The sequence below is a fragment of the Atheta coriaria genome, unplaced genomic scaffold (genome assembly GCF_025399875.1).
Source record: "Atheta coriaria isolate IRGN ID8LTWV9N9 unplaced genomic scaffold, Caltech_Dcor_3.1 hic_scaffold_9_pilon, whole genome shotgun sequence".
Classification (NCBI taxonomy): Eukaryota; Metazoa; Arthropoda; class Insecta; order Coleoptera; family Staphylinidae; genus Dalotia; species Dalotia coriaria.
Genome location: NW_027045451.1, coordinates 4,826,153 through 4,841,316, shown reverse-complemented (window position 1 = coordinate 4,841,316; position 15,164 = coordinate 4,826,153). Strand labels below are relative to the sequence as shown.

At 37.3% G+C, this 15,164-nt stretch overlaps 3 protein-coding genes, 2 long non-coding RNA genes and 1 other non-coding gene across 7 annotated transcripts; 3 read left to right on the top strand and 3 right to left on the bottom strand.

The window, feature by feature from the left end:
* Positions 1-774: 774 nt before the first annotated feature.
* LOC135799919 (U2 spliceosomal RNA) lies at positions 775-963 on the top strand. Its single transcript, XR_010550084.1, has one exon. It is a non-coding gene; the product is annotated as a U2 spliceosomal RNA (small nuclear RNA).
* A 69-nt stretch (positions 964-1,032) lies between these two features.
* On the bottom strand, positions 1,033-2,439 carry LOC135798399 (E3 ubiquitin-protein ligase AMFR-like). Of its 2 annotated transcripts, XM_065311242.1 has the most exons (4): positions 2,159-2,437; positions 1,984-2,102; positions 1,672-1,933; positions 1,033-1,593 (listed from the first exon to the last, which is right to left on the bottom strand). In XM_065311242.1, exons 1-4 carry the CDS (start codon positions 2,262-2,264, stop codon positions 1,121-1,123), a joined length of 960 nt encoding a protein of 319 aa, XP_065167314.1. In that variant the 5' UTR covers positions 2,265-2,437; the 3' UTR covers positions 1,033-1,120. The 2 variants fall into 2 exon arrangements, with proteins under 2 accessions (XP_065167314.1, XP_065167312.1); XM_065311240.1 differs by having other exon boundaries at positions 1,033-1,933; positions 2,159-2,439.
* On the top strand, positions 1,712-4,586 carry LOC135798401 (uncharacterized). Its single transcript, XR_010549700.1, has 2 exons — positions 1,712-1,819; positions 4,135-4,586. It is a non-coding gene; the product is annotated as an uncharacterized lncRNA (long non-coding RNA).
* Positions 3,021-4,299, bottom strand: koko (cyclin Q). Its single transcript, XM_065311243.1, has 2 exons — positions 4,163-4,299; positions 3,021-4,092 (listed from the first exon to the last, which is right to left on the bottom strand). Exon 2 carries the CDS (start codon positions 4,090-4,092, stop codon positions 3,331-3,333), a length of 762 nt encoding a protein of 253 aa, XP_065167315.1. The 5' UTR covers positions 4,163-4,299; the 3' UTR covers positions 3,021-3,330.
* A 41-nt stretch (positions 4,587-4,627) lies between the features above and the next one.
* On the top strand, positions 4,628-6,597 carry SerRS (Seryl-tRNA synthetase). The gene is made up of 3 exons (XM_065311239.1): positions 4,628-5,178; positions 5,239-5,455; positions 5,510-6,597. Exons 1-3 carry the CDS (start codon positions 4,858-4,860, stop codon positions 6,475-6,477), a joined length of 1,506 nt encoding a protein of 501 aa, XP_065167311.1. The 5' UTR covers positions 4,628-4,857; the 3' UTR covers positions 6,478-6,597.
* Positions 6,598-14,439: 7,842 nt separating this feature from the next.
* On the bottom strand, positions 14,440-14,821 carry LOC135799002 (uncharacterized). Its single transcript, XR_010549863.1, has 3 exons — positions 14,772-14,821; positions 14,607-14,658; positions 14,440-14,493 (listed from the first exon to the last, which is right to left on the bottom strand). It is a non-coding gene; the product is annotated as an uncharacterized lncRNA (long non-coding RNA).
* Between the last annotated feature and the right edge of the window lie 343 nt (positions 14,822-15,164).

Sequence of the window (15,164 nt, the reverse complement as noted above, 5' to 3'; positions counted from 1 at the left end):
GTGCGCGGTCGACGTTCACGTTTACAAAGATTAGTTCATTTAGTATCATTTAGTTGTTTGTTTTGTGGCAGATACAACTTTTAAAACTGCATAATTTATACAAATTGTTAAATAATTACTCGTCGCGTATCGTTTCATCAACTGAATCCTGTACCCATGCTACCAAGTGCGGCGTTATTATTGTAAGTATTGAAAGTAAAGTAAACACATATAAAAAACAAAACGTATTTTCAACTGTTGATATCGCTTCGCCGAAACAAGTGAACGCGGCGTCAACAAACAAAATATCGCTTTATATTTTGACAAAATGGGGTTGCATGATAGTTGAACTTATTAGAAAGATATTTATTTTTTTAAGGGTACGTTGTTCTTTGGGACAAAAGTACTATTATGTTATATTTTTTTTAATTATAGATTCTTATATTTTTAGTATGCGTTTCTATCATGTAGTTCAATTCATTTTTGTTGTGGTAATATATTTTTAAAGTTTATCGGATCATCATCTTCAATTATAAATATAAATTTACACTGAATTTACATTGAACTATGTCAATACTAAAACTAATAATAATAGTAGGATTTCCTCTAAACTTGTTAATACTACCAGAATCACATAAAATGTAATTGAACTAGGTTTATAACACGGTTTATAAATACAGCGGCAGGACGACGCGTTCCTAGTACATGCTTCTATTGATAGAGGGCGCCGATATAACTTCTATCGCGGAAAAACTAACAGGTCGGCATATAGCACTACCGAAACTCACTTTCGGTATCGCTTCTCGGCTCCGGCTAAGATCAAAGTGTAGTATCTGTTCTTATCAGCTTAATATCTGATACGACCCGCATGCGGGTCCAGTATATTAAACTGATTTTTGGACATGGATGAGAGTTAGGGGCTTGCTCCACTCACATCATGGGTTGGCCCGGTATTGCAGTACCTCCGGGATCGGCCCACATTTTAATTACAATCAAACAAAAACCTATTAAAAACTACTCATAGAGCGTCCTAGCGTCTTCGTGAATAGAATATTGTTTCAAGCCCGACTGTTTTCTTTATTCAATTCTAATTTTATATTACAATTTTTTTTAATCTGTCTGTTCCGAATTTTAATGACGATTAATTCAACCGCCTGTTAATAAAATATCGATTATTATTCATGCCGGTATCAAATTCGTTCTTACAAAGCGGGCATTGCATGGAAGTCTGCAAACAGCGCTTGAGACATTGCGGATGAAATAAATGATTACAAGGTGTAATCCTCGCCTTGCTCATACGTTCCAAACAAACCGCACAAATATCATCCCATTGCGACAAGTCTTTTTCATTCGCCACTTTAAAGCTAGCAAACGTCCTCTGCTCCACCATCAAAGGCGTCAAATAATTCCATATTAAATTCTTCATTGGCAGATACAGCGTGAAGTACGAAGATAGAAACGCGTAGATCGTATACCGTTGCATAGAGAGCAGCACCGCCAATATCATGATAGTCAAGATGATGCTGATTGTGTGCAGGATAATGGGAATGTAAAGGTGTTCCAGCCCGTCGAACCTCTCCAGCGACAACATTTTGGAGCCGTAGATAATGGCGTCTACGAAAAGTTTCTCCGTGCAGATGTAATACACGAATGTGGCAGACGAATAGCAAGGATCAAAGTGATATTGCAAACCTTGTTCGCGCAGGCAGAGGATAACAATGGCGGCTTTCAGGAATTCCACCATGACCTTCATCGTGCGCAGTACATTGGTGCGCACCGTGCCACTCCGGGTGTATCGTTCGAGAACATGAGTGAACGTATCACGGATTTTCGCCGCAAAGTAAGTAAAGATCGAATAGAGTAATAGTGTGGTCAGACCAGAGATGACTTTTCCTCGCTTGTGTTTGTTTTCGGGTCGGAGTAGTGTTATGTCGCATAGGGTAAAGAAAAAGAACTGAAACACACTTTTTGTTGATGAGATTTACATTCAACAAAAGCACTCACCTGACACATAAACGCGTATAGGTTACTCATTAATAGAAACATGTGTTCGGTGGCGACGATTTCATCGCCTAAACGTTGCCCGATGAAGACCACGATGCTTACCAAGATTTGTACAATATCTGAAATGAGTTTATAAAAGTTTAAACTATAAAATGGCGGATTTAACGGTGCTAACTCATCAAAATTAACAAAATGGTGAATACACCACGGGCGAAACGCGCGTATAATGCAATGTCTTCTTCGTCGATGATGAGATTCGTCTGGGAGTCTTCAGTCTCCATTTTGGGAACAAAACAGTGCTTGGAGAGTTATCATTCATCCATTACTCTTTCGATTTTTTCTTACTATGAATTTGAAATTTTTTTATGTGACACACCGGACGAATATTATCATGAAATGACGTTGTTGGCAGTAAAATCAATCATTGCATTATAAAATTGACTAAATTTTACAACAATTAACATCTTAGGTCATTGAAATGTTATTTTTTTGGGCTGAGTGGGTAAAAGTCAAGGAAAAAAGTTAGAACGACCAAAATAGTTTTTTTTCTAAATTTTTAGCTATTTTTGTTAATATCTGTATTTTTGCGTCGACGACTAAAAGTTATAAAAAGAAAGTTGTAGATAATTTCATTTTCAAAAATAATGGTTTTCAGAATTTGTGTGCCTCGAATAGTTTGCACAATAGACGGTAAAAACCATTTAGATACGCTTGACATTAAAGGTAGTGTGTTTTATTAGTGTTTAATTGCTTTAAAGCGTCAATTTAAACATAAAAATTAGTATTTTGGTTTAAAAACGTGGTTTCATTTTTTATTTGATGTTGCTGATATTAATTCAGGTTTTTTTTTTCAAATTACCGCAACTATCTTGTTAAAAATTAAGTTAATTGTGTCAAATAGGTATTTAAAATTTAGTTGTTCTTGTTCAATTTTTGCGTTAAATCTCGTTTTAAGTTTTAGTTGAAACAAGATTTACTTTTGCACTAACCTCAAATGTAACTTTTCAAAATGTTACAAAATTGAGTACACCATGAACTAGTTTTTATTACAATTTTATTACGGTCATAATAAAAAAAAGTCAAATATAAATTTAAGTAAACATACTGAAATTTTATCACATTTGAATTATTCTGCCCATATCTCCATCTGTGAGATATCAATTTAATGAGAAAAATGAAACAAAAAAAAATCAAAAACTAAACTGCAACTCATACAATTCTTATACACTAATGGTAATAATTCTACATATACAGCATCTGTGAGAAAATATGCATTGAGAGATGAATTTGGACCATTTCATAACACACATCAGAAAATCAAGTCAGAGTCTCAGTCGTTTCGTGAAATTACAAGATGGATTCCTTATTGTAGGTCTCCATGATCTTCTCCATAATCTCCCAGTGTTTGTCTTTGTTCATATCCTTGACAAACACACTGTACCACATTTCGTCATCTGTGTCATCGATGAGTGGTATCTGCACGCCGTAACACTGCAGTGAGAGACTAATGCATGCGACTGCAATGTGTTTGGGTTCATATTCTAAAATGGCAGGATCCAGGTGGAAGTCTTGCAGGAAAGCCGCGCATGTGCGAGCGATTGGGAATTTATTCCATACGTCTTTCCCTAGTAGTCCTTCCAAAGATTTTAAGTAGTGTAACATAAATTTATGTGGATGTGTGATGGTGACTTCGAATTTTAGAATTCGCATTATGAGCAATTCGGCTTGCACGATTGCATCGCGCATGTTCCAATACTCTTCGCCGATTTCGAGTGGTCCACTATGTCGATGTAGAGTATGATGTGACACATTGATAATATCTCTAATCTTTAATGTGTCATCTTTTATCTTGCCAGCAAGGTACAAGGTTGATGCTGCAATCAGGAACAGATCATAGTTGTTCGGATCGACTTCGGTGAAGAAGCGATGATTGAGAATTGCGGCTGTTGCGATTGTCAGCGGTTGTGCGTTCAGTTTCATGCCGCATTCGAAGATGAAGCGTGCGGGGGTGTAGCCGTTATTGAACTCCAGCTTGCGATAGTCGATGGTCATCTGTCGAGAGCGTTGTTTCTCGCGTTGCAATTCCATAACGTCAATAACGTCCTTCATCTAGAGAATTAGGGCGAAATATAATTAAATTTTTGTTTTTAGAGCGTTGAAAAGTGGTAACTTGACCTACCTTTGAATTACTGACACTGCAAACAAACTGATAACCTCTCAAACAAAAAACGATCGCAAGCGAAACGTTTATCAATTTGTGAGTGAAAGCAGGAAAAACCTCCTGGCTAGGCGACGCCGATAAAAATGCAATTAATACTTCAAGGTGCACAGCTTTGAACGTTTTGTAAATAGAAAGTTCTCGGATTGTAGCTAAAGAAGCTAAAGTTAAAAAGAGCGAGTCGACGTGCCGACGTTGTTTATATTTGCAGCATGCAACTTTGTATGTTCGCCACGGATGGCGCTAGCTGTATCGAAATGAATCAGTGAAATGAATTAAATCGAAAAGTGCAACTACTCTACATATATTCCTAATAAGTATATATGTATGATAAAAAATTAGACGCATAGTTATTGTGTTAAAACTAAACCATTTTTTAAAATTTTATGTTTATTGAAATAATTCTAGTGAAATTAATACTTTCAACGCACCGCCCAGTATAAAATGCAGTAGTAGCAACCCGCATTACAGTGCGCAATATCCATCTTTAACCTCGTTTATTTTCGCTGTTCTACACTTTCAACGTAGTGTGCTCACGATTCACGAATTTCATCATTCCTTTAACTGCCAGGTCCGCAGAAACATCGCAAACGTGGGCTTGCAAAGTTATCACAACGTGTAATTCCTTACAACTACCTCGATAAAAATATACCATAATGGTGCTCGATTTAGACCTATTCCGCACGGATAAAGGTGGAAATCCGGATAAAATCAGAGAAAACCAAACCAAGCGTTTTAAAGATGTTGGTTTAGTGAACACCGTCATCGACAAAGATGCAACCTGGAGGCAGTTGCGGCACAAAGCCGACCAGTGGAATAAGTTGAAAAATGTGTGCAGCAAGGAAATTGGAGAAAAAATGAAGAAAAAAGAGCCACAGGGAGATGCCAATGAAGCTGTTCCTGAGGAAGTTGTGCAGAAGTTGGCCGATTTAACTTCGGATCTTTTGAAACCTCTTACAGTAAACCAAATTAAAAAGGTATGTTTTAATAAAACTTCAAACTTTATTTTATTACAGTAAATTTCTTGTTTGGTTTAGGTTCGTGTATTGATTGATGAAGCAGTCATCAAAAATGACAATGATTTGCTGCAAACTGAGAAAGACCGTAACGCCGCTCTTCGTGAAGTAAGCAATCACTTGCATGAATCAGTCCCAGTGAGCAATGATGAAGACGAAAATAAAGTGGAGAGGACTTTTGGTGATTGTGAAATGAAGAAAAAATATTCTCATGTTGATTTAATACACATGATAGATGGTTTGTTGATTTTATATTTAAGATAACAAGATTTGAATTACTGTGTTTATTTAGGTATGGATGGTGAAAGAGGTTCGGTCGTTTCTGGCGGTCGTGGTTACTACTTGACAGGACCTGCGGTTTTCTTAGAATATGCAATTATTCAATTAGCGCTACGCACACTCCACAAAAAGTCCTACAAGCCCCTGTATACTCCGTTTTTTATGCGAAAGGAGATCATGCAAGAAGTAGCACAATTATCGCAATTCGATGAAGAGTTGTACAAGGTCGTAGGTAAAGGCAGCGAAAAGGCGGAGGACAAGGAAGTCGAAGAGAAGTACTTAATCGCAACATCGGAACAACCAATTGCTGCATTTCATCGAGATGAATGGCTTCCGGAAGCTAGCCTTCCGATTCGTTACGCTGGCATCTCGACATGTTTCCGCCAAGAAGTCGGCTCTCATGGACGTGATACACGTGGTATTTTCCGTGTGCATCAGTTTGAAAAAGTCGAACAGTTTTGTATCACTTCCCCGTTCGAGAATAAATCCTGGGAGATGATGGATGAGATGATCACGAACGCGGAGAATTTTTACAAACAGCTGGAGATTCCGTACAGGATTGTCAATATTGTTTCGGGCGCTTTGAATCACGCTGCGTCGAAAAAGTTAGATTTGGAAGCTTGGTTCCCCGGTTCGAATGCATTTAGAGAGTTGGTATCTTGCAGTAACTGCTTAGAGTATCAGGCAAGGCGACTTCTGGTTCGTTATGGGCAAACGAAAAAGATGAATGAGGCGACGAATTATGTACACATGTTGAATGCGACCATGTGCGCTGCCACCCGCGTTATTTGTGCCATTTTGGAGGTGCATCAAACTGAGGAAGGTATTAAGGTGCCAGCCGCACTCAAGGAATTCTTGCCTGAAGACTTGCAAGAGATGATTCCATTCGTTAAACCAGCGCCTATTGAACAGGAGGCCCAATCAAAGAAGAATAAGAAGCAAAAGGATGGTATGAAGAAACAAGGTACCGGTGAGGAATAAGCAAGTACGTTTCTAAAACAATATATACAATTGCATTGCTAATAAAACTTTAGATATAATTACATAAGTTTTTAAACGATTGCAAGCTGATAATAAATTAAGTGCTTCACAAATTATAAATATGTCATACCATTTCGAATTATTATTATGTCTTGTTTTTGCGGCGAGTTCAACCTGAAAAATATAATTTTATTCTTTAATAATGACTTTCACAAGTTTCAGCAAAAATTAACTTGAATTTCCACTGAGTGTTGTCTATGTGCAAGTTATTATATTAAGAATTTGAAACGTTTAAACGAAACAGTTCTGGATTTTTATTTGAAGGTCATTATCTATAAAGGTGGTTTAGCCCGGTGCGTTAACTGCGCACACTCTGCACACGGCGCAAGCACTATCAGCGCACTCGGCGTGCGTCCTTTTGTATCTCAGTGTGTTGATGGTCGCTCGTGTGTCCCCACGCGTTTTTTTTTTCGTTCCGCCGCCATGTTTCTCGTGATTGTGATTCAGTCAAGTAGCTACTGCAAGCCGCGTTTTTTCCTGAACTTTCCTATGAACTCGCGACGTGGGACATTCCTTGAGGATTAAATTCGGCTGTTTATTTCATTCGATCCAACGTCGATGGGATGTGATTGCTGCCAACAACGACGAATATCACGGGAAAATTTGCCATTGTAATGCAGGTAAGTTAAAGTACTGAATTAATTTTTTGTAACTTTTTTAATTTAAATTCAACCCGCGTTCGAGAGAATTAACTATTCAATACCTTCTTTACACATGACGAATTTATGTCACTACGTATATTGGAATTCACTTCGTTTTCTTCTCTCCGGACTTATCGGTATCAAGGTGTAAACAACTTTTTTTGTGGAGAACAAGTCTATTTCGTACCATTGCATTGTTCATACCTCGCGCCCGAGCGTACGTGTAAGTTTAAAGTTTCTTAGGGATGTGCTATAACCAGCGCCAAAATTGCTCGCAAACCGTCTGAAAACCGCCCCTAAAATTGAGCATTTTAACACATTTTTATAAACTTGCCGTGGAAATTGTGTGATATCTCTGGGACCGTTTACGCCACTTTAATGTTCTTTTCACATTTAAATAGCGTAAGAGAACCTTTAAGATGCGCTCTTGCTGTCCCTCGAAATCTTGCGTGAACTGCATTTACTTTATAAACGTACTTGACGTATCTTGAATCTTTTAAATTTAGAGAGTTCGAGATTCATTTTCTAAGATGCGACCTTGCAGTCCCCCGAATTCACGCTAGAAGTGCCTAAAAATCGCTCTGAAACTTATACGATTTTAGTGATTTATCGAAACACACGGTGGAAAGTCGGCTGTATCTCGCGAACCGTTCGTGCCAGTTCAATGATTCTTTCAAATTTAGATAGTTCGAGAGTCATTTTCTTAGATGCGATCTTGCAGTCCGCCAAAAATTCTGCTAGAAGTGCTCTAAAATCGTTATCCAGGTGCACTGAATAAAGTCACTTCCACCGCTACCCTCGTACCGTGCCCTGAATAGTCACTTTTGCCGCTACCCTCGTACGGTGCCCTGAATAAAGTCACTTTTGCCGCTACCCTCGTACGTTGCCCTGAATGGGAGTCACTTCTACCGCTACCCTCGTACAGTGCCCTGAATGGGAGTCACTTCTACCGCTACCCTTGTACGGTGCCCTGAATGGGAGTCACTTCTACCGCTACTGCTACATCTTTTCGAGAATCACGTAAACATTTTCAATCGAATTGCATCATTAAATTAATAATTTCTTGATCAAATAGTTATTTTAATCTTGCAGAATTTAATTTTGTATCCGCTTGTATAGATATTTATTTTGAGAAAATTCCATAACGCGAGTTATATTGCATGTTGTGTGTGTGCGCCGTAGTACTCATTGCTCTAAGAATAGTAGTTTTTTTAGTGTAACACGCGAACGCGGTGTCACAATAATTCGGAATAATTTTTCCAGATGCAGAATTTAATTTAGCATCTCACTATGTCGGGGTATTGCGAGAAAATTCCATAACAGGTTATATTGAAGTTATATTGTGTGCGCCGTAGTACTCGTTGCGCTTAAAGGTATGAATTTTAGGTATAACACGTGAACGCGGTGTCACCAGTAGTTCTAGTAATTTTCCAGTTAAATTTAATTTTGGTATCTCTCTGTTTAAAATTTATTGCGTGAAAATTCAAAACGCGAGTTATATTGAGAGAAGTTGCGTGTATGCGCCGTAGTACTTGTTGCGCTGGTGTAGTTTTAGCATATACGCGAACGCGGTGTCAATAAGTTCGGAATAATTTTTCCCGATGTAGATTTTAAATTTGCATATAAGCGCGTATCTTTGGCCAAAGAGAAAATTCCATAACGAGTTATATTGAAGAAGTTATTGTGTGCGCCGTAGTACTCGTTGCGCTAGAATTGTAGTTTTTTTTTAGTATAACACGCGAACGCGGTGTCACAATAAGTTTACAAGACTAATTTGTCCAGATAGAGAATTTAGTTCTGTCCCCAATGTTAAAATTTGACTGGGACGTATCATTACCGGGGTAGCGGTAGAGCGGAAACCATGTTCAGGGCACCGTACAAGGGCAGCAGTAGAAGTGACTTGTGTTCAGGGGCACCTACGTACAAGGGTATGATGAAAGTGACTCGTGTTGAAGAGGAGCGGTTTTTGGATTTTTTTTGAGTATAACGCGCAAACGCGGGGTCACCAATAAGTTCTGAATAATTTTTTCCCGGATGAAATTAATTTTGTATCTCCCTGTATCAGGAAATTTATTGCAAGAAAATTCACATAACGCAGAGTTATATTGAAGGGATTATTATTGTGCGCCATGTGGTACTCGTTGCGCTAGGAATTGTAGTTTTTTGAGTATAATACACTTGAACGCGGTGTCACAATAGGTTTGGAATAATTTTCCAGATGAAGAATTTAATTTTGTATCTTCCTGTATTAAAATTTATTGCGAGAAAATTCATAACACCGAGTTATATTGAAGTTGTGTGTGTGTGCCGTAATTGCTTACTCGTTGCGCTTAGGAATTGTGGATTTTTTTTAGGTATAACACATGAACACTGATGTCACAATAGGTTCGAATAATTTTTCCAGATGAAGAATTTAATTCTGGCTTATCTTCCTGTATTAAAGTTATTGCGAGAAAATTTATAACGCAGGGTTATATATTGGTTGTATGTGTGTGTCGCCGTAGTACTCGATGCGCGCTAGAAATTGTAGTTTTGGTATAACTTTTGCGGGCGCGATATGCACAATAAGTTTGGAATAATTTGTCAGATAGAGGAATTTGGTTGCATCCCCATGTATTTAAATTTATTGCGAGACATCGTACAAGGGTAGCGGTAAGAAGTGACTCATGTTCAGGGTACCGTACAAGGGCGAGTAGAAGTGACTTGTGTTCAGGGGCCTGTACAAGGGTAGCGGTAGAAGTGACTCGTGTTGAAGGCAGTTTTTAGTTTTTTTTTAGTATAACACACTTAGCAGGGTCTTAATAGGTTCAGAATATAATTTTTTCCGGATGCAGATTTAATTTTTGTATCTCCCTGTATTGAAATATATTGCGAGAAAGAGTTCAATAACGCGGTTATATTGAATATTTGTATATGTGCGCGTAGTACTTTGTTGCGCTGGGAATTGTGGTTTTTTAGTGTAACACGCAAACTCGAAGATGTCAAAATAAGTTCGGAATAATTTTTTCCGGATGCAGAATTTAATTTTGTATCTCCCTGTGTTGAAATATGACGCGAGAAAATTCCTAACGCGAGTTATATTGAAAGAAGTTGTGTGTATTGCACCGTAGTATTCGTTGCATGGAATTGTAGTTTTGATATAACCGCACGCGAACGCATTTAATGCAATAAGTTCGTAATAATGTTTTCCAGATGAAAAATTTAATTTAACACGCGAGTTATATTTGAAAGTTGTGTGCGCGCACGCTGTTTTCTGGTACTAACTCGTTGCGCTAGGAATTATGATTTTAGTGTTAGATGAAGAATTTAATTTTGTATCTTGTATCAAATTTATTGCTAGAAAATTCCGTATCGCGAGTTATATTGAAAGTTGTAATGTATACGCACTGGTACTCTCGGTGCACTAGGAATTGTAGTTTTTGGTGGCTTGCGGCGGTGTACCACAACATGGTTTGGAGTAATTTTCCTAGATGAAAATTTGTTTTGTATCTTTCATAAAATTTGTTGAATTGGCTACCGCGTGGAGAAATGGCATATGATGCACCTTTTCGCGTTAAATATTGCTTAATGAGTGGTAGTGAGTGCACATTCGTGTGCGTCACTTGATTTCAGAGATAAGTTTAATATACCTGGGTATCGATCCTTTTGTTTTGTGGATAGTGTCACGGTTTGCCGACGTCGTGGGATTTGGCTTGGTATTTTGGTCAGAAATGTTTGGTGTGTTTTAAAGTCTGTTACTGAATCGTTTTTTGTTTTTCGTTACAGTTTTCGTTTTAATTTTTGGATGTTTATTATTATGTTTGTTATGATCGTTGGTGTGTTAATTTTGTTTAGTTGGGTTGTCGGCTGGATGGAGTTTGGTTGCAACTCGGTTTTGAAGTTTGATCAGATAGTATCCATTTTCATATTCGTCAATTAAGGATCATTGGGAGTTCTTGATCCTCATTTTCATTTGTTTCGAAATGGTTTCTGGGTTCAGTTCAGCATCGGTTTTGTTATGACTTTTGTATTCAGACAAATTGCGTTCGTTTCAGGTCTGGTGCCCATCAGATATCTTCTTTCCATTCGTTTCGTTATTTATTCGTTTATTCAGATTGATAGATATCGTTAATGATGATGGGTGTGTTTATAGAAGGATGGGTTCGGTTGATGGAGTTAGCTGGATTTGGTTGATTCAATCTCGTTCGTTTTCGATGATTGGGATGATTCAAGATGTTATGATCGACGGGGTTCATAGATTCGTGCATTCCGGATTGGGATCGGTTAAGATGGGTTTTCATCTATTATTTAATAATGATGAGATTTTCTTAGTTCAGCATTTTCTTTTTGATCATCCAAAAGAATCTCCAATCAGGACGTGTTTGGCAGACAATTTAATTTTCTTCTCGCGTGTGTGCACTTGATAGATCCGGACGACCTACATTTTACTTATACTTGTGTGGCGTATCTGGAGAACCCGTCGCAATGAAAAGTATAGGTTTCCTACCTTTTCTTTTTTAATTTTACATTTTTAAATTTAAATTTTCTTTGATTTTTCTTCTAGCTTTCTATTCTTAATTCAAAGTGTAGATGTAGTTTTGTTGTGTCACCTTCTCGTGAATCTAATTATCTGAATCGAATATTTTGTATTTTCTAATTAAATGTAGCTATTTTCTTCTTATATCACCCTATGTATTACTTTTCCGTGCTTTCTAATGTGAAACTGACTAAATTTATCACTTCCTGGTCGTTTTCTACTTAATATTAGTATTTTATTTTTACATTAAGGAATTTCCTATTTGTAACACCAGGTATGTTTGTTTTTCTTAATGTCGTATTAAAAGTTTTCTAAATTTGTTATTCCCGAGTGTTTTCTTTCTTGAACTATTATTTTCTTTTTGTAGCACACTGTATATTAGTTTTCCTAATTGTCGATGAAAACGAGCGACGTTTGTAGTGTTTAGAGTTTTTGTTTGTACTTTAAATTTTATTTTTGGAACTCCTGTATATTTGTTTCCCTTTTTAATCACGTAATTAGGTATTTAATTACTTTCTTTATTCCGGCAGTACTTTTGCGATGTGCTACTTGCTTGCATGTTCGCGGCTATGCAGGTCGTAAGTCTGTTCAATATGGCGGCATGTATTTTGTTGACTTGTAAAATCTAAACTTGTATTCTATTGTTAATAAAGAAATAGTAAGATATATTGACTTCTTTGATTTGTGTGTACCCCTTCTATCATTTCAGGAAAAGGTCTCTTAGAGAGTTCCTCTCTCAGGGATGATCCCACTATAAAAATTGTTAAGGTATCCTGTATGACTTATGTACTCCTTCTCTCATTTCAGGTACAGGTCAGAACTTGTAAGAATATTTTTAAGTGTCTCCTCTCTTGAGACGACTTAAAACTTAAAAATATTTTTATAAGTTCTTAAAAGGATGTCCTTATAAGGAGTTCCCTCTCTCTGGGGGTGATCCCCCACCATAAAAATTGTTGATATACCTGATAATTTCGGGGATGAAGCGCAGAGACATCGTAGCTGTAGGATGGGCCGGGAGCAATGGATGGACCGAAGCAGTGGGCGATCAGACCAGAGCTAGCGTAGACTGTCTTATAACGACACGTGCCAAAAAATTTAAAAATCTGATCCTCTCCTGTTCTCTTTCTTCTATCTCCTCCTCTTCTCTGCTCAACTCTCTTCCTTCTGTCTTCTCCTATTTTCTTTACTCCTTCTATTTCTCTGTTCTCGTTTCTCCACTTACTTTCTTACTTCTCCGTATTGCCTTCACTTGTATTTCAATTTCTCTTATATTTCGTTGCAATTCATATATGCAACCCAAATTACACCTGATATTTTTATATTTGAGAAAAATGCCTTCTATACCTGAGATTCGATCCGTGTCTGCTAGCATGCCAGCAGGTGCACGTCTCCACTCGACCACCGAGTATTTTTATCGTTCTTATTTGATTCTTCTATTTATGTTTCTATTTTATTCAACTTTTTAAAAACAACAACACAAGCCTTCGCTATGTTGCACTCACATAAGCTTCATATGAAATATGATTTAAGACGCATATCCTGAAAACTACAAAGAGGATGTTACCAAAAGTATGAATAATATTTTAATTTTAAATTGAGTTTTATTAATTATATTTAACATACATTCTTCCTCCTGTTTTAATAAAACGAACGTACGTACAATCCAAGGCATATCTTACGTACCATCAAGCCACAACGCTCTCGTATCAAACGTTACACACAAAGTAGAATTGTTTGTTGATGTTACTACTCACTGTATTACTTTTGCACAAACAACTATGCCACCCAGAGAAATCGCGTGATTTGTCTCTTCTAATTAACAAATCCATATTGGACTATAAATCCAATTGGAATCCGTAGCCCAACGAAAGAGATCCGACGGCCGGCGGCCGATGGCTCCAACACGCGCACGTGGTGTCTTGAGTCTCAAGTCGATTCGAGATAAATCACTTGTTCATTAGTTGATAGCAATCAATGACTAAACAATTATAAGACTCGCAACGTATTAAAGTCTCCCTAAATGCTAACAGTCGCGATGAAGACCGGCGGTGAAACACAACACGCACCACAATTGCGTACCACCGACTGACTAAACACGAACAAACAACAGCCAATACGACAGCGCAAGATGTTCTGAGCAGTATAACGAATTGTCACTTGAAGTCGACGACACACGGCGACCGGTGCGGTACTGTTCAAATTTCAAATGTCAGCGCACAGCGTGCTGCGCAAGCCAAGGTCAAACTGAGAGCATAAACAAGGTGCAGAAAATTGTCCAGATCATATAGATAACATGGATTGAACATGACATTTACAGTATTGCTCTCTTATTCTAACTCACCTATTATGACCTCATCCTGGTATTTCTATTTCACTCACTTGAACGAAAATCAAGAAAACACAATCCATGTTATATATAATCCAAAAACTATTCAGAATGACTAAATGTAAACAAACCGTTTCGGTAACCAGCAAAAATCAGTGCTTGGAAATACAAAAAGTCAATTTTTCTCGCTAATTCATAAGTTTTTCATAAAAGTTATGCATAAAAATGATAAAGAAATTAATTACTTACAATCTGATGCAAGATACAAGAATGGTTCTGCTGCGATGTCGACTTTGGGTGCAGAACACCTAAAACAAGCGAAATGTAGTCCTTTGCAACACAGAAATCGAATTTTTGTTACTAATTCATGAGCTAATCACAAAAATTAGTTATGAAAACGATAAAGAAATTTATTACTTACAATCTGATGCAAGAATGGTTCTCCCACGATATCGGGATCGGGTGCAGAACACCTAAAACAAGCGAAATATAGTCCTTTGCAACACAAAAATGCAATTTCCGTCACTAATTCATGAGCTAATCACAAAAATTAGTTATGAAAACGATAAAGAAATTAATTACTTACAATCTGATGCAAGAATGGTTCTCCTACGATATCGGGATCGGGTGCAGAACACCTAAAACAAACGAAATGTAGTCCTTTGCAACACAAAAATGCAATTTTCGTCACTAATTCATGAGCTAATCACAAAAATTAGTTATGAAAACGATAAAGAAATTAAATACTTACAATCTGATGCAAGAATGGTTCTCCTACGATATCGGGATCGGGTGCAAAACACATAAAACAAGCAAAATGTAGTCCTTAGTAACACAAAATGCAATTTTCGTCACTAATTCATGAGCTAATCACAAAAATTAGTTATGAAAACGATAAAGAAATTAAATACTTACAATCTGATGCAAGAATGGTTCTGCTACGATGTCGACTTCGGGTGCAGAACACCTAAAACAAACGAAATGTAGTCCTTTGCAACACAAAAATGCAATTTTCGACACTAATTTATGAGCTAATCACAAAAATTAGTTATGAAAACGACAAAGAAATTAAATACTTACAATCTGATGCAAGAATGGTTCTCCTACGATATCGGGATCGGGTGCAGAACACCTAAAACAAACG